The sequence below is a fragment of the Numenius arquata genome, chromosome 4, assembly GCF_964106895.1.
Source record: "Numenius arquata chromosome 4, bNumArq3.hap1.1, whole genome shotgun sequence".
NCBI classification, from domain to species: Eukaryota; Metazoa; Chordata; class Aves; order Charadriiformes; family Scolopacidae; genus Numenius; species Numenius arquata.
Window position 1 is genome coordinate 73,441,038 of NC_133579.1, and position 21,738 is coordinate 73,462,775.

General features: G+C 48.9%; 1 protein-coding gene across 1 annotated transcript in view; it reads right to left on the minus strand.

Annotated features, from left to right (window-relative positions):
* The window catches only part of LANCL2 (LanC like glutathione S-transferase 2), a 43,796-nt gene extending 23,922 nt beyond the window's left edge, over nt 1-19,874 (minus strand). Inside the window, exons 1-2 of the mRNA XM_074146262.1 lie at nt 19,674-19,874; nt 3,008-3,125 (exon numbers count right to left, since the gene is read on the minus strand). Coding sequence (XP_074002363.1) covers nt 3,008-3,125; nt 19,674-19,874 — 319 coding nt within the window. The remainder of the gene's footprint in view (nt 1-3,007; nt 3,126-19,673) is intronic.
* Between the last annotated feature and the right edge of the window lie 1,864 nt (nt 19,875-21,738).

The window sequence follows — 21,738 nt, forward strand, 5'->3', positions numbered from 1 at the left end:
CTCCAGGCTGAACAACCCCAACTCTCTCAGCCTGTCTTCATAGCAGAGGTGCTCCATCCCTCTGATCATCTTTGTGGCCCTCTGCTGGACCCGTTCCAACAGGTCCATGTCCTTCCTGTGTTGAGGACTCAGAGCTGGACACAGTACTCCAGGTAGGCTCTCACGATGGCAGAGTAGAGGGGTAGAATCACCTCATTAAAACAAAACAAAACCAAACCAAATCTTAAAAATTAAAATACCATGCTGCAGGTCATGCTCGTTTCTGAACAGGGAGAGCACTCTCCTGAGCCACAACGAAAGCCCAGAACACAAAATCCCCACTTAGCTCCACAGAGAGTGTACCTGAGGAGTACAAGAAGAATAGCACCATGAGAGTGCTGGTACATCCTCAGATGTTCTCCAGACGGGCTTTGATAAGGTCTTTCTACATGAGTCCAAGAGGAGAGCTGCAGATTAGCCCAATTCAGCAGCATGGGAACTTGTGGGCTATTTACTGGGATTTCTGTAACCTTTGGGTTTTTTTATGTTGCAACGAATGTGTAGCTATCTGGGCTTGATCAAAGGATGATCAGAAAAGCAGCCATGAGGCCCAGGTCATCCAATACTTCCTTGTTCAAAACCCTTTCAATGGCTCCTCCAAGATGTCTGGCACATAAGAAGAACACATGTTTAAGTGAGATGGACTCTAACAAGAGTGTTACGTGCCAGCAGTACGTGCGCCCACATTTTAAAGAAGTTTCACAGAGCACAAGCTTAGGACTGGACTGCCAGTAAGATTTCTTTAGGCTTGGTACATAACCAGTAGGGCAGTTGTTCTCAGCATTGCTTTCACCTTCTGATTTGCACACGAGCAAAACGCTGCAAGGAGCAAGTCCGGGGAGAAAGTGTTTTTCACGAAGTATTTTAAAAGCCAGATCATTTAAATATTTTCATTCAAAGTCATTGCCACGGGAGCCTTGAAAGAAGTTTATAACTTGGAACAGACGTAGCTGGCGATCCTTCTACAGGATGGAAAAACCCCACTCTCATTAGACTGCGTTACTTGCTCATCTATCTTCTTCTTTCAGCTAATGATGGCTGTGTTACTTTTAGCTTATGACTCATTTTCAGCAGGCTCTGGTTTATCAACCGTAACTTCAGTTGTCAGTCACAGTGTCAGAACACAGCTCCCCGGGGAGCCCTTTCGTAATGTCAGCGCGAGAAAGCCCACCACTGGAGATCTTCTGCACTCACTTAGCAGCCACTCGCTTTCAGACCTCCAAACACATCTAACCTTTAAGCCTGAGTTGTCTAAAACTTCCCCACCCATCCACCCACAGCACCATCTGTACCTAAACATCAAGAAGAACACGAAGAAATGTTACCCTTTCATTGCCAGAATTCAATCTGAGCACGGGCAAAGCCTGGAGAGTTTTTCCAAGCTGCTCCCCCTCATGACATAAGGATAAAGATAAAAAACCAGATCTCCTCAGGGCACATTTCAAACACGCTGTGCTACAAGCCTAAGTATGCCTGAAGCGTGAGCCAGACAGAGCAGGAATAGAATATGTCATTGTAATAGCACAGTAGGACTTCAGATGCGTTTTGGCAGCTTGAAGAGCAGTGGCCACATCAGGCTTGAAAACTGGAGGCTCTGCCGAAAGGATCAAAAGGGCTCATTGACATCTGGACAGCAGATTTGGGGGTCCAGATGTGAATGTCTGGAGAAAGAGGACCTGGGGGTCCTGCTAGATAGTAAATTATCCATGAACCAGCAATGTGCCCTTGTTGCCAAGAGGGCCAATGGGATCCTGGGCTGCACAGGGAAGAGTGTGGCCAGTAGGTCGAGGGAGGTCATTCTCCCCCTCTACTCTGCACTGGTGAGGCCACAACTGGAATACTGCGTCCAGTTCTGGGCTCCCCAGTTCAAGAGAGACAGGGAACTACTGGAGAGAGTCCAGCGTAGGGCAGCAAAGATGATTAAGGGATTGGAGCATCTCCCTGATGAGGAAAGGCTGAGAGAGCTGGGGCTCTTTAGCCTGGAGAAGAGAAGGCTGAGGGGAGACCTTATTAATGCTTACAAGTATCTAAAGGGTGGGTTGAAGGATGGAGCCGGGCTCTTTTCCCAGTGATAGGACGAGGGGCAACGGGCACAAGCTGGAACATGGGAAGCTCCATTCAAATATAAGGAAAAACTTCTTTCTGGTGAGGGTGCCAGAGCCCTGGAAGAGGCTGCCCAGGGAGGGTGTGGAGTCCCCTTCTCTGGAGATCTTCAAGCCCCGCCTGGATGCAGTCCTGAGTGATGTGCTCTGGGCAACCCTGCGTTAGCAGGGGACTTGGACTAGATGATCTCTAGAGGTCCCTTCCAACTCTGACAATTCCATGACAATCCCGTGACAAGCATCAGTGAAGCAATGCTAAATGAACGATGGTGCCTTGCAATAACCAGCTCTTGCACACGCCTGTTTATCTTCAGGAACTTCACAATCTTGCAACCCCGCCTCCATACTCCCCCCTCCTCACACGTTCATCTTACCATTTTTCTACAGACAGAACAAGCACAGCCAGACTATCCATATTCCAGATTTTAAGGCTCTAAGCTCCTGGGCACAGAACACTTCCCCGCTACCTACCTCCCCCCTCAATCATTAGAAGATGTTGTTACCATTAGACAACTACTAATAGTCAGTTGAACAGAATAAGGTGAAAATAACTCATTTTAAGAAAACCTTAAGAAATAAGAGGTAAGCAGAAAGAAAGAGCAGCCTTAGAAAATCCACTCCTTTTGCAAGACAAAGATCTCCATATACAAAAGCCAATTATCTCTGTAACTTTGTCTGCTGAAGCCAATGGAAGTCATTCCAGACAGCAGCGACCAAAGGTCCACAGTTAAAAGAAACCAACTCACACAAATGCCTGTATCAGAGTATTTCTGCTGCTCCTGTGAGAATATCAGAACCTCCTCCTGTGAATAAACCCAATTATATCATTTAACAAACACATTTCACTCAAATTCTAGCTTTCTCACCAGTCCAGCCAGTATAGGCAGAGCAGTCATGTGGATCTGCCGTCTTCAGCCCTTCCTCCATTTGTTGCAGAAGGTCCTTGATTTTTGCCTGGATCCGTTTTGAGAACTGAGCGTTGACCTGAAAAGAGAAGAAAGGGAGCGAGTCAGAAAAGGAAAGAATCCAAGAATGCAAACTGTCTGCTCCACTTTCTTGTTTGGGGAAAAAAAACAACCCAAACCAAAACCAACCAAACAAAAAATAGCGAGGGAATAAATACTATGTACAGCAATCAGCAGTGTCAAGGTGGTTCATCTTAAGTGTGTCCTACGTAATGCATTCTGATTACATATTAGAGTAAATGAGGAGTTGCTACATTAGACAAAAATTATCTGGGGATGCTTAAAAGTCACACAAAGAGCAGTTATGGACACTGGGACAGTATGTAATTATATGCTGCCCCTTATCTCAGGCTCTTAATACAGTAAGCAAAGCTTCTCTGAGCTGAGTAAAAGGTGAACAGAAGCAAACAGAAGACAACCATCTGCTGCCAATCCATGGGCCAGCAGACCATTCAGGATCCTGGTACCAAGACCATGTTATGGACAAACACAGCACAGTGAACCGACAAGCCCCACGTTACAGGTGCTTGCTCTCATCACAGAGTCCCTGCACATCCTCTGTGGCAATACGGAGCAGGAAATAGCTAAAGGAAAAAAAATGCTCATATTTGAGAGAATCAAGTCAAAGTCAAGCCATCATCCATAATGATGATTTCAATTAATATCATTCATGATGAGGTTCAAAAGGCTAAGTGCCAGGTCCTGCACTTGGGTCACACCAACACCGTGGATGCTACAGGCTTGGGGCAGAGTGGCTGGAGCTGCCTGGCAGAAAAGGACCTGGGGGTGTTGGTCGACTGTCAGCTGAACGTGAGCCAGCAGTGTGCCCAGGTGGCCAAGAAGGCCAACGGCATCCTGGCCTGTGTCAGGAACAGCGTGGGGAGTAGGGCTCGGGAGGTGATGGTCCCCCTGTACTGGGCACTGGTGAGGCCCCACCTCCAGGGCTGTGTCCAGTTTTGGGCCCCTCACCACAAAAAAAAAGGAGGTTCACATTGGGTATTAGGAAAAGCGTTTCCACAGAAAGGGTTCTTAAGCCTTGGAATTGGGCTGCCCAGGGAAGGGGTTGAGGCACCATCCCTGGAGGGATTTAAAAGCCGGGTTGCCATAGTGCTTAGAGACATGGTTTAGTGATGGTTTTGATCAGAGTTAGGTTGCTGGTTGGACTAGATGATCTTAAAGGTCCCTTCCAACCTAAACAATTCTATGACGTATTCACATTTTCTTCTTAAATCCAAGACTTTGTTTTTTGCTGTCCCAGTCTGTGATTGCCACACAGAAGACAAGTCGCATAAATACCCTTCCTCCTACTTCTGCTCTCTCCTCTCTCCCAAACAGTATTGGGATTGACATGCTTTATCACGAGAGGAGGTTGTTAAATGCAGTGACTTATTAAAGAACAACTACCTGAAAGAAAGAACTAGACAGAAAGAGAACAAACAAGAGTAGCCTGGCAGTTTCACCTTCACGCATGAAGGTGGATTGAAACAAATCTTTGATTTTACACATTGCTTGCTTTTACTTTTGACCAACAGAAGTTTACGCAGATGCTATATATGAAATATAACAGAGGATACTTTACTCTTGCCAACATCTCTTTCATTAAGTATACTTACTGCTTGAGAAGATACATTATTGATTACTCCCTTAAGCCTATGGAACACGGAAACAGGCAATTAACTAGAATTTATTGCCCTATTAACCTCCATGTGAAAGAGTATTCATGAAGTCCCTTCATAAGACGGTTCTACATTTGAGTAAGAGCATCAGGAACAACAATAAAAACTACACTTTTTTATTAAACAGTATCACTTATTGACCACCTTTTTCTATTGACACATTTATTAAAAACTATTTTATATATTTCAATAGAGCCTAAGGGCTAGGTTTACTTATAGAACAATTTATCTACTACAGAGCTAGATAAGAAGAAACAAAAAAACCTCTTACCTTCCTGGCCTATAGGAAAAGCTTTTTCATGATCAGATAATTGCATCATGCTGACAAAATAGTGATATACACAAACCTTGTGCCACCCAAAAATATTTCCTGAATGTGTCTTCCATCATCTATAGAAAGCCCCAGGCACACATCAGTTGCCACCCTTATCGTGGTTATCTAGGAACAGACACATGAGAAACTCTCTAGGAACAAGCGTAATGGGTTTAAACTGAAAGAGGGGAGATTTAGATTAGATATCAGGAAGATATTCTTCACTGTGAGGGTGGTGAGACACTGGAACAGGTTGCCCAGAAAAGCTGTGGATGCCCCGTCCCTGGAGGGGTTCAAGACCAGGCTGGATGGGGCTTTGAGCAACCTGGTCTGGTGGGAGGTGTCACTGCCCAGGGCAGGGGGGTTGGAACTCAATGATCTTTAATGTCCCTTCCAACCTGAATCATTCTGTGATTCTATAAACATGGAAGCCAACAGAGCTTCCCCACCTCGCAAACCAAGAGCCACAACATAGTGGTCATCAGAAAAACGGCATTATGCAATTTGGCTACTTGTCAGCTTACACCAAGAATAAGCTACTGTTCTCTGAACAGTGGTGACTTCCTTCCACCTCTTGCTTCCCAGCTGGAACAAATCAGATCAGTGAAGGCCTAGTTTGATGTTAAAAAGAAAACCATAAATGTAGATGTGTTTAACTGGAGAAGGAGAAATTAGCTTATTAGGAAGGTAAGTTCTTGTTTGATTATAAGACACCCCAAAAAGGAAGGGTTCAGCTAAATGCCACATTGGATGCCACCATGCAACTGATTACTCCAAATACACCACACTTTGTACTCTTGTTCAGAGCAGAACTTCAAATAAATATCAGTAAATTCAAACATCCATTCAACAGATGCAGAAATCGGCTAACAGGAATTAACACAAGTCCTCTGACACACCAGAAGTCTCCAGGGTCAACAGTTCAAATCTATTTTATGATGGTAGATAGGGAGGGAGAAGGAAATTGTGGCGTTTTATCTCACGTCGCACACATACCACTCTAGGAAGGAGCTGGAGCCCCCTTAACCTTCTCCAGTAACTCCAGAAATAGCAACCAAACACACTAAGCACCTGATGTCTGATGTCTCTTTGGCCTTAATATGGAGTTAAGCACCTTTTTGTTAGGAAACTGTGCTGCATATACACAACCTCCCCTCCAACTCTTTGACTAGTTCAGTGAAGTCTTAACACAAAGCAAAACCTGTCCCAAGGGCAGGGCTTCTCTCCTTCAGAAGGCAGCTATGCCAAGGCTAAGGCATATGGTGAAACAGCGTGAGGATACCCAGGCGGATGCATCCAGGCACAGAACTCGGCTTATCTGACAAGAGTGACCTCAGGTTTCCAGACTCCTGGTTTATTTAGCTACTGCACATCACAGACAGGCTGGGTATCTTTGTGTTCTGACAATACATCTGCTGTTACCAAATCAGAATTGATTATTATTATTTTATTTTTTTTTAATCAAACACCAGATGAAATGACTTAGAGGCAGGAGGGGAGTACTAGGACATCAGGACAACTGGCTTCTGCTTTGAAACCCTGGTCCCATACAAATAATTTAGCTCAGGTCGGTATATCCCTCTCTTTGTAACAGGAATTGTAACTTAACTAGCTTGATTCAGTGCTTGGAAAAGCACAGATGAAAGGATTTTAAAATTATTATTATTATAATTACTTATCATAGTATCATAGAATGGTTAGAGTCGGAAGGGAACTTAAAGATCATCGAGTTCCAACCCCCCTGCCATGGGCAGGAACACCTCCCACCAGACCACGTTGCTCAAAGCCCCATCCAGCCTGGCCTTGAACCCCTCCAGGGATGGGGCATCCACAGCTTCTCTGGGCAACCTGTTCCAGTGTCTCACCACCCTCACAGCAAAGAATTTCTTCCTAGTATCTCATCTAAATCTCCCCTCTTCCAATTTAAAACCATTACCCCTTGTCCTGTCACTACAATCCCTGACAAAGAGTCCCTCTCCGGATCTCCTGTAGGCTCCCTTCAGATATTGGAAGGCTGCTATGAGGTCTCCCCAGAGCCTTCTCTTCTCCAGGCTGAACAACCCCAGCTCTCTCAGCCTGTCCTCATAGGAGAGGTGCTCCATCCCTCTGATCATCTTTGTGGCCCTCTGCTGGACCCGTTCCAACAGGTCCATGTCCTTCCTGTGCTGAGGACTCCAGAGCTGGACACAGTACTCCATGTGGGGTCTCACCACAGCAGAGTAGAGGGGTAGAATCACCTTCCTGGACCTGCTGGCCACGCTTCTCTTGATGCAGCCCAGGATGCGGGTGGCTTTCTGGGCTGCCAGCGCTCACTGCCGGCTCATGTTGAGCTTCTCATCCACCAACACCCCCAAGTCCTTCTCCTCTCCACCCATTCTCTGCCCAACCTGTATTTGTGCCTGGGGTTGCCACGTCCCAGGTGCAGGACCCTGCACTTGGCTTGGTTGAACTTCATGCGATTTGCATGAGCCCACCTCTCCAGCCTGTCCAGGTCACTCTGGATGGCATCCCTTCCCTCCAGCGTGTCGACCAGCCCAAACAAAGGTACTCCCAAGCTTATGCCAGTGTGAACAGGTTATGAGTGGCGACAAAGTTTTCCCCAGTACCTACTTCTCCACCACAGCCTCTTTCTTCCCCCTCCACCCCGGTTGCTCGGAAGCTTTTACAAGCGAGCACTGTTCACTTGATAAGATTCCACTATAAGCTTATAACAGATGCTTACACGCACTAGAATAAATTAATTACATAAAGAAATGAATGTTGAAAGGTGGCTTTGGAAGATTTATAAACCTCCTTCAAGGAATCTTATAGCAGCATTACAGCTGAGCACAAAGCACGCTTATTCCTGTTGAGCGCAGATTGATTTTCATGAGAAGCGTATTCATTTTGTGAGAATGATTCCAGCTGGTGTTCAGCCTGCTCTGCAGGTGACCTGTTATTCCTGTAGGGACAAACGAAAACCAGAAAGCCTGACCTCTGATATCCAGCATCATATTTACTCCTGGTTCACAGCACACTGGGTGTCTGAAGGAGCTGAAGAGTATCTAACTCCATCTAGGTGGGAGTGTTGACCTGCTGGAGGGTAGAAAGGCTTTGCAGAGGGATCTAGACAGGCTGGATGGATGGGCTGACACCAATGGGATGAGGTTCAACAAGGGCAAGTGCCAGGTCCTGCACTTGGGTTATAGCAACCCCCTGCAGCGCTACAGGCTTGGGGCAGAGTGGCTGGAGCTGCCTGGCAGAAAAGGACCTGGGGGTGTTGGTCGACCGTCGGCTGAACATGAGCCAGCAGTGTGCCCAGGTGGCCAAGGTGGCCAACAGCATCCTGGCCTGTGTCAGGAACAGCATGGTGAGTAGGGCTCGGGAGGTGATCATCCACCTGTCCTCGGAACTGGTGAGGCCCCACCTCGAGGGCTGTGTCCAGTTTTGGGCCCCTCACCACAAAAAAGACATTGAGGAGCTGGAGCGGGTCCAGAGAAGGGCAACGGAGCTGGTGAGGGGTCTGGAGAAGAAGTCTTGTGAGGAGAGGCTGAGGGAGCTGGGGGTGTTCAGCCTGGAGAAAAGGAGGCTGAGGGGAGGCCTTCTCGCTCTCTCCAACTCCCTGAAAGGAGGGTGTAGCCAGGGGGGGTCGGTCTCTTCTCCCAAGTCCCAGGAGATGGGACAAGAGGAAACGGCCTCAAGTTGCACCAGGGGAGGTTCAGATTGGAGATTAGGAAAAATGTTTCCATGGGAAGGGTTCTTAAGCCTTGGAATGGGCTGCCCGGGGAAGTGGTTGAGGCCCCATCCCTGGAGGGATTTAAAAGCCGGGTTGCCATAGTGCTTAGAGACATGGTTTAGTGATGGTTTTGATCAGAGTTAGGTTGATGGTTGGACTAGATGATCTTAAAGGTCCCTTCCAACCCAGACAATTCTGTGATTCTAATTCTATGATAGAAAAGACTCTCTCCAGGAATTCAACTGCTGCATGACCCCTCTGCTGCTGCAGGAAGAACAAGTACTGTCATCCCAACCACTGCTCAAGTTTTACATTGGCAAAACAAAAAATGAGAGCTTATTCCCCTTTTTATACCCAACGGAACTCTGCCCCGTATTGATTATAGTAAAAAGAAAGGCTTGTTCTCAGCATGAAACAAAAGGAGTGCAGAAAAATACAAAGTATGTTGGTTTTGCAGATCATTTGTGATTTATTTGAATCCCAATCCAAAGCCTTCTGAAGCCAACAAAAATGTAAGGATTGTAAGGGTATATATAACAGCACTCACCTTTGGCACTAATGACACAGTGTCCAAATTATGCTGTCCTTGTCAGCTATACCCATTTCCCCTATTTCTTCTCTTTTATGTGTAGGGCTCCTAAAAAGAATTTAAATCATCTTCTTTTGTAAACGTAGCACTAAAACTCCACGCACGCGTTACAAAAAACACACCCTGATGCAAATAAAAATCTCCTAGAATAAACACACGTCCCACTTGCAGCTGATGTTACAAGAACATCCTTATTCTTACTGACCTGCTGCTCCATTACAGCTACATCCAGCTTTACAGACGTGGCTTTAAAACCAACCAGCCCCAAGAGCAGATGAGGCAATAAGCAGCTACTGTGTACGTGTTTCATACCTTGATTTTGTCCCGGTTTGAAGTAAAACCGAACCAATTTTCTGTTCTGTAACTTTCCATCCTAGCCAGGCCTCCTCTAACTCTCTGAAATGAACGGCACATTGTGGAGAAAACTGCTCGTTCTCAGAATGATCAGCCCAATGTTTGTGCTCCGTGCCAAGGGATGGTGAGCAGGGAGGCCCTTGCTTATACTTATTGCCATAACAACCAAGGGCAGCCCATTTCATTATTTGCCCCCTTAGAGGGTCGGAAACAGAAAAAACGTAGAGGGGTCACATCGGTGGGGAGGAGGGGACAGGAGAGGTGACCCAAACCTGACCAACTGGGCTATTCCATCCCATCTGCCCCACGCTCAGTATAAAAGCTGAGGGATCAAAGGGTCAGCCCCCTTCCTGCGATGGCCGACGTCCAGAGAGGACTCTGTCTGTTCATCTGCCTTTGATCCCGATCCGTGTGTTCCTGACTCCAGAGCTGGAATCCAGTTCCCATCCGTCGCCGAGTCCAGTCTGGGACTTCCCCAGTGCCTGCCGGTGACGTGACTGTCATCCTGGGAGCTTGATACGGTTTTGTATATATTGTATCTATTTCATTATTTTCTTCTTTATTTTTATTTTAATATTAATTCTTCATTAGTTTAGTTCATTCTAAACTTCTGAATCTCCTTATCTCTTTCTCCTCCTCTCTCCTCTTTTTGGGGGGGAGGAGGGGGGGAAGGGCCATCTGTCGGTCCGGTTTTGGTAAATTCGGCCAAAACCACGACAGATTTCTGGTAGCTAAGCGAAGCCTGTACCTTAAAAGTCTTTGTGTGCACGTTAGGGGACTAGATATAACATTGCTTACCTTAGTCTGACAACCCAACTGTGAGGCTTCATGGCACTCCTTTTGTGTTTAGAAGTAATACCCTGGTTGGACAGACGCAGGATGAGTTATCTTATTTGCCTTTGTCAAAGACATTTAGATACTGATGTGTTTTTCCAAAACACCTCTCAGCATTTATTTGCATCATGACGCATCTATGCCAAACAACCTGTGCAGATTCATGGCAGGACAACAGCAACCTGATCTCAGCTTCTCCACAAGCTGCCCAGTCTTTCTTGCCACCACCAACTCCCAAAACAATCATCTTGCTGTTAACCCTATTTTACTTCATCAGCTTTTGGGGGACCGATGCTATGCTCAGAAACTAGACTGAGGAAGACAGAGATTGATTCTGCAGAAGCAGAAAGGTGATGGCCCTATATGCACAGTGCTACCTATCAAACAAGCAAAACAGACTTTTATTTCATCTCATCTCAGCAAGTTTGTTGGTGACACCAAGCTGTGTGGTCGACACGCTGGAGGGAAGGGATGCCATCCAGAGGGACCTGGACAGGCTTGAGAGGTGGGCCCATGCAAACCTCACGGAGGTCAACCAAGCCAAGTGTAGGGTCCTGCACCAGGGACATGGCAATCCCAGGCACAAATACAGGTTGGGTGGAGAATGGCTGGAGAGCAGCCCTGAGGAGAAGGATTTGAGAGTGCTCGTGGATGAGAAACTCAACATGAGCCGGCAGTGAGCGCTGGCAGCCCAGAAAGCCACCCGCATCCTGGGCTGCATCAAAGGAGTGTGGCCAGCAGGTCGAGGGAGGTGATTCTACCCCTCTACTCTGCTGTGGTGAGACCCCACCTGGAGTACTGTGTCCAGCTTTGGAGTCCTCAGCACAGGAAGGACATGGACCTGTTGGAACGGGTCCAGCGGAGGGCCATGAAGATGATCAGAGGGCTGGAGCACCTCTGTTCAGCCTGGAGAAGAGAAGGCTTCGGGGAGACATTATAGCAGCCTTCCAGTAACTGAAGGGGCTACAGGAGAGATGGGGAGGGACTCTTTGTCACGGAGTGGAGCGATAGGACAAGGGGGAACAGTTTTAAATTGAAAGAGGGGAGATTTAGATTAGATACTAGGAAGATATTCTTTGCTGTGAGGGTGGTGAGACACTGGAACAGGTTGCCCAGAGAAGCTGCGGATGCCCCATCCCTGGAGGGGTTCAAGGCCAGGCTGGATGGGGCTTTGAGCAACCTGGTCTGGTGGGAGGTGTCCCTGCCCATGGCAGGGGGTTGGAACTGGATGGTCTTTAAGGTCTCCTCCTACTCTAGCCATTCTATGATTCTATGATTTTAGAAAAAAGTGACCATATTGTTGGTGATGAGTGGAACAGGAGACGTAACATGGTGCTGGGTTTTCTTTCAGCCAAAGTGCGTTTCACAGAGAAGAAAATACAGCTCAAGTTGGCACGGCAGCAAGGACTCATTCCAAAACCAAACTTCAATAGAAGACTGCATGAGGAACACGACAGACACTGGTAAGGGAGAATGGGATGGGGGACGACTCACAGCTCTACTGAAACGAGAAATCCTGGCCGTACTGAAATCATTGGGAACTCTGCCACTGACTGTAAGGGAGCCAGGTTTCCCACCCACGCGCTGAGACACGGGTTTACTGAAGCGGGATGAGGTCTCACGTTCACCTCCACAGAGCTCCTACAAGAGCAGAGCAGAAGGAACGGCAGTAGGATCCCACATGGCAAGGTCAGCTGGGAAGCGACCTGCCGTTTTATACGGAAAAACAAGTGTTTCATTTGTTTTTACCCAAATCAAAAGACTGTTACAGCTTTTTTCTTTTTTTTTTTCCCCTTCTCTGAAAATACCAGATACTAAGACACCTCATCACCCAGCCTCCCAAACACTTTAACACAGCTCTCTCTGCTACTACTCCCTTAAGTCCTTCCAGAAACGAATGCCAGTTCTGCAAAATCACATGCTTAATAAATGATTTGAAACACTGCTGCCTGGAGAACACATTGCTCTGGTTTTCGGTGATCTGGCACCTACTGCCACATGCGGGGAAAAAAGAAGAAAAAAAAAAAAAGAAGAAAAGAAAAAAAAAAAAAGAAGGGAGGGAAAGGAGGAGAGAGAAATCAATAGCTGTAGGCAAACTACTACGCTGCTGCAAGTGCCAACAGGAATAGGTTTTAAATGTAGACATCCCCCTATGTCAGGGGAGTTGAGGGCGTGAAAACCAGCATTAAAAGGTAATCCATTCAAGTTACAGAAGGAATTATTTAAAGCATGCAAGAAATAATGCGCCTCTAATGTGTTTGTGTGTAAAAGGAGCTATTTGTCTCATTGGTGATTAGGTTGCAAAACAAAAAAACAACAACAACAACAAAAAGCCTAAAGATTTAGATCACCATAAAGAGTCATCAAAAAGCTTAACGTGATAAGAAAAATAAACATGATTAACAGACTATCCTACATTTTGGGAAATGGGAGGCTGAAAATCACTGGTCCTCTAACACAAGCCTGCTACTTCTTGAAAACCAAGAAAACAAAGTAGAATTTAAATTCACACACTAAACAGAAGTCTCCACCCTCGCTGGGATATTTTATGGTGGTCCACAAGTTGTAAAAAACCCCTAAAACCTCTACCGATCCTGTCTAAATGATTTTGATGCACATACTGAACTTGACAGCGTTCTCAGTGTCATGCAGTTCAGCCCCAAATATAATTTATTTCCACCAGAAAATGAGTACCTGTTATTGCACGTGCCCACACAACCAGCCAGGGCGACAACTCGTTAAACACACAGGTCTGCAAGATAAAACTAGAAAGCAGCGGAGTGGATGGATGCGAGACAATTTAATCACAACTTGGGTTTTGATGATAAAAAGTATCCTCATTCAGAACTGGTTGAGTAAAGCCAAACAGAATTAAACATGCAGTTATCGTCCTGAGTAACAGCAGAGGCTTTCAATATTTTATTACTCTGATATTTTAATTAATAATTTTATTATTCTTACGTATTCTGATATTTTCAATATCAGAAAAGCACTAAGTGGTATTTGATGCTGATGGGCGGTGTAGGAAAGAAGCAGGAGCTTTTTCCTCTCAGACTGTGTGCGCTGCCTGCCATGAGTTAGTAGCACACAGTGAAATTCAGTAAAATGATAGTCAATTTTGACCAAAACTCCCAAAAAGCGAAACAAACTTTCCTTCAACAGAAACACGATTCGCAGTACACAGAATCCTCTATTAAAATAGAACACATCTGAGAGGAGGTGCCACAAAATGGCCCCAAAAAAGTGGCAATCTCCAGAAATGCAGCTACCCCCACCCCACAGCTCCAGCAAACAAGTGGGAAGACACGTTTACTGCCTCTAGACGTTTAATTTTGCCTCCATCGCGATGCCAACATTAATGGTGTGAGCTTCAACAAGGCCAACATGATGCACTTGGGCCACAACAACCCCATGCATCAGTACAGGCCTGGGGAAGTGTGGCTGGAGCTGCCTGGCGGAAAAGGACCTGGGGGTTCTAATTGACAAGCGGCTGAATACGAGCCGGCAGTGTGCCCAGGTGGCCAAGAAAGCCAACGGCATCCTGGCTTGTATTAGGAATAGCGTGACCAGCAGAAGTAGGGAGGTGATTGTGCCCCTGTACTCAGCACTGGTGAGGCCACACCTGGAGTATCGTGTCCAGTTTTGGGCACCTCAATCCAAGAGAGATATCGAGGTGCTGGAGCGGGTGCAGAGGAGGGCAACGAAGCTGGTGAAGGACCTGGAGAATAAATCGTACGAAGAACGATTGAGGGAGCTGGGACTGTTTAGTTTGAGGAAGAGGAGGCTAAGGGGAGACCTCATCACTCTCTACAACTACTTGAAAGGACACTGTAGAGAGGTTGGTGCTGGTCTCTTCTCACAAGCAAATAGCGATAGAACAAGAGGGAACAGATTCAAGCTGCAACAGGGTAGGTTTAGACTGGACATTAGGAAGAAATTCTTCACAGTAAGAGTGATCAGACCCTGGAATAGGCTGCCCAGGGAGGGGGTTGAGTCACCATCCTTGGATGAGTTTAAGAGTCGCTTAGATGCAGTGTTGGGGGATATGGTGTAGGGAAGAACTTTGTAGTGTAGGGTAGATGGTTGGACTCGATGATCTCAAGGGTCTTTTCCAACCTGAATGATTCTATGATTCTATGAGTGACATGATTCCCGTTGGTGTGAGTGGTTGGAGATCAGTCCCAGAACAGAGAGAGCTTGCTGCTCTCAGCGAGACAACCCAAATGCCCACCAAGGCAATCCAGTAAGTATAAAAAAAAAGATACCTCAGGGAGGGGAAGGAAAAACGAGGCAATTTTTTTTTCTGCGTATTTTAAAAGATGAAGAAGGCTGAAAAGCAACATAAAGGAAATATTGGAACTAACAGGAGATTGAGAAAGCACCAGGAAACTAAACATCACTATATCACCCAAAAGATAATTTAAGTAAATACGCTGTATCCCTATCACATGATAATCTTTGCCAATAAGCATCATTAGCTTTAAAACAAGTTCCCTACAAGGAGTTCTCTGCAAAGCCTAATTAAGTACACTGTATACGTTCATCAGAACACACAACATTTTACTAATACATTAAAACATCATGGCAAGTCAGAAAAAAACTTATCAAGAAAGAATTGGACCAAAAAAGAAGTTACCGTTTGGGCATCCTAGTGACCTATCATAAAGTTTCTATCCAATTTCAGTCATGGGGTTGGGATGTGACAACACCTTGATGCCAGGGGTGCTCTTCTTGCAAACACACAAAATCCACATCAGGTTGCCTCGGCACAGGATTGCTCCCACCTCCCCCTGGATGAGCAGGTAAAAATCAGCCTGCCTTTGTTTCCCAAGTCACCGGTCTGAAGGTGGGTCCTAAATCACACCTGATTACACTGCGGACGTAGCCACAGAGCTGTGGTAGCTCCAAGGATGGTGGGCAACCTGAGGCTGACATTGGTGAATCACTGAATGGTTAGAGTTGGAAGGAAAATTAAAGATCAACGAGTTCCAACCCCCTGCCATGGGCAGGGACACCTCCCACCAGATCAGGTTGCTCAAAGCCCCATCCAGCCTGGTCCTGAACACTTCCAGGGATGGGGCATCCACAGCTTCTCTGGGCAACCTGTTCCAGTGTCTCACCACCCTCACAGCAAAGAATTTCTTTCTAGTATCTCATCTAAATCTCCCCTCTTCCAGTTTAAAACCATTACCCCTCATCCTATCGCTCCACTCCCCGACAAAGAGTCCCTCCCCATCTCTCCTGTAGCCCCGTTCAGGTACTGGAAGGCCGCTATAATGTCTCCCCAGAGCCTCCTCTTCTCCAGCCTGAACAACCCCGACTCTCTCAGCCTGTCTTCATAGGAGAGGTGCTCCATCCCTCTGAGCATCTTCATGGCCCTCCGCTGGACACGTTCCAACAGGTCCATGTCTTGCCCCTGCTGAGGACTCCAAAGCTGGACACGGTACTCCAGGTGCAAGCTCTCCTCACCTTTTTTCCCCAGGGAATCCATTACAGCTTTGTAGCTCTCCACCACACAAAGGTTATGATAAACAGCTTCTGAGCCAGCACTACCGGCTGCCCCTGTTTCCTCAAGCCTGTGCAGACCTCCCCATTCTCAGTCTCCCACCCTGATATCACCACGTTTAAGAACAGGTGAACTTATAACTAGAGTTGCCTACAACGCAGAAGAAAACTATGAGAAGAATATCTACTTTTCAAACAGTAATACTTCCCCCAGTAAACAACGACAGTGAATTAAAAATTAAATGAAACTTAACAGACAAACTGATTTTCCCCGTGAACTGGGGAATATGCTTTGTTCTGAGTCTATAGCTGTCTATTCAGTTCTCTGCTTCCCTGACCATTCACATTTCCATTTTGAAAACTTTTGGACCACTTTGAGATAACTTCAGGTACTTTTTCAGGCTAAGGTATCGCTATGGGATGCACATCAAAAGGAAAAGGGCTACAGGGTATATATTCAACTGAAAGATTTGTCATTTTTTAAACACAGACTTACATTTAAAACTATGCTTCTTATTAATCTAGAATTAACGTTGTCTGAGGAATTATTACCTTCAGCCTTCTCAGACAAATTACAGAGGTAATTCAAGTCCACAATACTGTCATGGTGAAGAAATCTAGTGAAGAAAAAGTGGATTTCAAACTACATGAGCAGAGGCCACCTAGATAACTGCAGTGTTTACTCCCACTATTTTTAAGGTGGCAAATCAGCAGCCCCAAACTTTGTTTTCTCTTCTCCTGCCCCCATACCTTCTGGATTCCTGAGCTGTACCTCACCCGTACAAACACCCGCTTCCATATGCGGCACTTCGCCCCAATTGTCTCACATTCCAGACAACGACTTGAAAAGCTTCTTGTCCTTTTATCAGCCGGGTGAGTTTTAGATGGCAATGGTGGCAGCTTATGAAATCAAACGGAGGGATTAATAATGCATTGCCTTCCATGACAACGGCAGAGCCCCGCACACCTCTCGCTGTCATTACGTGAGTCACCCAGTGCTCCCCAGCTGATGGGGGGGGGAAGAAATTACGCAGGGCCTCGAAGGCTTCTGAAAGCTGCTCTCCTTTTCAGGAAACCTGTGCTGTTGCGTATAGCAGTTTACAGGCTTGTGTATGTAATGTATAATGTATACATGTTGTGTATAACAGTTTACTCTCTAACCTGTGGAAAGTCCTTTTGTCTTCACTGGGGCTTTAGGCAGGCAAAGACGTTTCTCTGACAGGACTGGAGACTGTTAAATGCAAAAAAAACACAACCAAAAAACCCACAAACCAAAAGCCACAAAACCCAGCACCCCAAAATACGCATCAGGAAGTCTCACAGAAGTCAGGATAGAACTAGGACTGGCTGCAAACGCTGCAAAGAATATAAATACCCATAAATATACTGATAGCTATGTTCTACCCCAGAAATATGTACGACAATTCCTCAGATTTTGCAGATGCAGAAATAAAAGAAAACGTACACTCGCATCTGCCTTCTCCTATGAAATGCACAGGACTGAAAAAATTCAAAGGCCACTGAAAGTTGCTGTAGTTACATCACTTAAATGCGGTACAGAAGATGATTTTTTTTTCCAGAGGAGCTTCATACTTTTGAACGTAACAAAGGCCAGGCGCCGCCTTTATCGAACACACAGCTACACAGGTGTGCTTAAAGATATTTCCTGAACAAAGCTGCACAAATAGCTGCCAACCGCCACACGGTAACAAAGAACGTCATCCACCACTGATATGGGGGGGGGGGGGAACACTTGCACCCACTGTAAAATAGCACACTCATCTACAGCAGAGCAGAACACACGTTTCTAATGTGAATATAGGGCTAGAAAATCTCAACTAACTCATTTTAGCTCTGCCACAGAAGAACATCTATCTCTGAATTTGGATTCATTCAAGAATTAAATCTGAAGTGAATTAAAGTTGAACTATTCTGCAATACAGCTAGTATCCTCTAAAAAAAAATATTTAAGGAAGTTCACCGTCATCTGATACCAGGTCTCACTTTGGAAAGCTGTAGTCTGAAGGCTTCTTTTCTCTTTAAAACAAATGGGCATGAAGTGTGGGATCTAAAGCAGGTATGTAAGAAGGATGACTGGCCTACAGGAAGCCTTAGAAGAAAGCTCTTGGTATGTTTTTTTTACCAATTTAACAACAATATATAGCTATAGCTGTTCTACCATCTCGTCTCTGCCTTCATAGTTCAACTCGTCGCACTTGCATGTTTTATATATACTGAGCCAGATACAAAAGAACAAAGAAATCACAGCTCTCTTTCACACAAAAACAATTACCTTCACCAGCACTGAGCATACTACCAGGGATTTTTTGTAGAAACACAGCAGATTTCACTTCCAAACCCACCCTCGCTTTTTAACACTTTTCAAGTGCCAAGTTCTCCTTTTGACGGCTGCAATTAGCTGTCGCAGTTAAGACACCAATCCCCCAAAGTATCCTTTCGCTTTGTGTGCTCTCCTTAGCCACACACAACTTCACAAACCTGCGCTGCAACAACCAGCGAGAGCCTTTGCTGCCTGGGACCGATGGCGAGCTGATGCTGTCCTGCTCATCCTTAGCATGCTCGGGAAGGATGCTGCTCTCACTGCTGGGCATCAGATCCATATCCTCCTCCCACCCTAGTCAAGGTAATTCCTGATCACCACAAGCAGGGAAATACGGAGCTGAGATTAAAGGCTCTCCTTTATTCACAGTGGAGTGAGTTAGGAAAGTTAGCTTCCCACCCCAGCGCACCCGCGCTTCTTGCAATGTCACCGCGCGGTGCTTTTCATCCAAAAGATGACGAAGCAGCGCACTGCTGAAAGAGGAGGCTGCTCAGGGGCTTAAAATGAGAGAAGGTCCCCATATTCTGGTATTCCTTCTGCAGCTGAAGCCAGCCCGCGTGCTAAGAGGCCCGAGCAGCTCCTGTGCTTAAAGCCCAGAAGGCAGGCAGCTGCCCAACCAGCAGCATGTGGTGTCGATGAGATAAGCGGAGCAGGAAGGACTGCGAACGTCGTGTGACCGGTGCCACCACACAGACCTCCTGCTGGCCTGAACCAGGTGCCTCTCCTCATGCTCCTTAATCCGTAAACGCGGGGGATGTCAGTAAACACACGCCTCGGAGAGAACAGTCCAGCATCACCTAAAGCCTCAGCGCTGCTGTCAACCTGGGAGGGGGGGGACACACACACTCGTCTTTTCTAGATGAACTCGTCTTTTTTTCCCTTCCCTGCCTGCTGGCTTTGGTGAAACTCGGCCAACTTGTACGGCGGGCCGCCGTGGCAGCGCTACCTCCAGGCCCTTGCATTCATCGGGGGGCGGAGGGGGAGAAATAAAGAGCTTATGGCGGTCGCTTCCACCCGCTGCGAGCCCAGCTGAGCTCCGGCGCCTTCCCTCAGCCCAGCCCGCCCGCCTCTCCCCTCCCTCGGGAGACCTCCGGGGATCGGCCCGGCGGTCCCCCCCCCTCCCCTCCCCGAGCCCGGCCGGCGGGCAGGGGCGGCTCGGCGCTCCGCTCCGCAAGGGCCGCGGACAGGCCGCGGGCCCGCCCCGCCGCCACCGGGGCCCCGCCGGAGGCCCGGGACTCACCTTCCCATCGGCTCCGAAGGGGAGGGACTCCTCCTCCGCCGGCAGCGGCGCCCTGTCCCGCTGGGCGTCCGCCGCGCTGGGTGCGGCGGCTCCGGCTGCGTGGGGCTGGTAGTCGGGGTAGGGGTTGGCGAAAGCCCGCTCCTCCATCTCCGCCTCGCCGCCCAGCTGCAGCTTCAGCCTCTTGGACATGCTCTCTCCCATCTCAGCCGGCCCCCGGCCCGCCTCCCCGCACGGCGAGCCGGCGGGGACACACTCCGCCCCGCGGAGCGGCGGATTGGCAGCGAGGGGAGCGCCGCGGACGGCAGCCGCCCTCCGCTACTGCCGCCGCCCGGCGGGCGAGGGGGCGAGGGGCCCGCGGCGGCCCCGCGGAGCCGGGGCTGGGCGAGGGAGGGCGGCGAGAGGCGGCCCGCCGGCCCCGGGCTGAGGGGGCTGCGGTGGCAGCGCCCGCGGCCGCTGGCCCATGGGGGCCGCCTCAGGGCAGAGGCGCCGCCGGCCCCGTCCCCGAAGCCCGACTCGGGAAGGCGAAAGGGGAGCTGCCACCCAGCGGCTCTTGCCTGGCGTCCCCGTCAGCCGGCGAGGGGGAGCGGCATCACAACCGCAGGGGGAGAGCGCGGCCGGGCCCCCCCGCGGGGAGAGGCACCCGCGCAGGCTGGGTGGCACCGCTGTAAAACCCCCCCGAGCTCCTCATCGTCCCCCGCCGGGGCCTCAGTCCCTCGGGCTGCTGCTGCTGCCGCCGGCCGCACGCCGGGCGGGGGAGCGGGTCTCCCGCCGGCTCCTCCCGGCCGTCCCCCCGCGGCGGGGACGAGCCGCCGCCCGGCGCATCTCAGAGGAGCGGCAGCAGCAGCAGGAGGGGGAAGGACAGCCCCAGGAGCAGTCCGTACGCCACCAACTCCTTCCCCCGCCTCAGCCGCAGCCTCCGCCGGGCCGCGCTCATCCGCCGCCAGCCCCCGGGGCCCGGCGCGCCGACCCTCGGGCCAGCCCCGGCGGGAGGGAAGGAAGGAAGGAAGGAAGGAGGGAGGCGGCGGCCGCGGCCCCAACGCCCGCCCTGAGGGGAGGGAGGCGGCCCTGGGCTGCCGCCCGGCGGGGAGGGGGTAGGCGGCGGCGGCGGCCGCCCCTCAGCCGGCGAGGGGAGGCAGCTCCCCGGGGACAGGCCTCCTCCCCTCGTCCCGCCCTCGGGCCGTCATGTCGGACCGGCGGCTTATGGTGGCCGCGCCGGCTGCTCGGCCCCGCTCTGCCTGCGGCGAACCCGCTCCCCAAAACGTGTTAAAAAAAGGCAAAAAAAAACCCGAACCCCTCCGCCCCCCCCAGCACTGGAGGCGGCGGCAGGTGGTCGCCCCCCCCCCCGGCCCGTGTCGTCCTCCCCCTCCCTCCACGCGTGGGGCCGGGAGGGAAGGGACGGACCCTGCGGTGTGAGGAGGGGGTGTGGGGGGGGAACGCACCCCGCCGCCATCCCCTGAGGATGGAGTGATCGAGTTCGGGATGCAGTCCTGGGGAAGGAAGGGATGAACGCCCGGGGAACCCTGTCAACATAAACTGAGCCCGGCTCCTCCATCTCAATCCAGGAGAAGGGCTGCGGGGGAAGGGGCGCCGTGCAATAACCCAGGATAAGTATTTTCTGTTCACAAATAACTGGCGAAGGCCGTCAACGCTTGTGGGAGACTTCAGGAATCGGTACCGCACGCTGGGAACAGCCCGGTGTAGGAACAGGCTGCAAGAAGCCTGCAACCCAGCCAAAAAATACGGACACGGGAGACTTCATTATCCCATGAAATATTTACTCCCGACTATGCCATCGCTTTTTGCTAGTAACTGTCGGTCAGCCAGACCGTAAACTATTAATTGAAGATCTGGACACTGTGCAGACTTATTGATCTCTAGTTTTTCCGTGCTGAGTAATTTTATTGCTATTAAAATACATACTCAGTGTGTAAGATTAACTATAGGTGAGGCCTCTCCCAGCTTCACTCTGGGGTTGGATGCAGCGATATACATGTGAATACGTGGGACACGTCCCCTATCTTCTGGCAGGATATAAATTTTAGGAAGTACTTTCTTCGTTTTACGT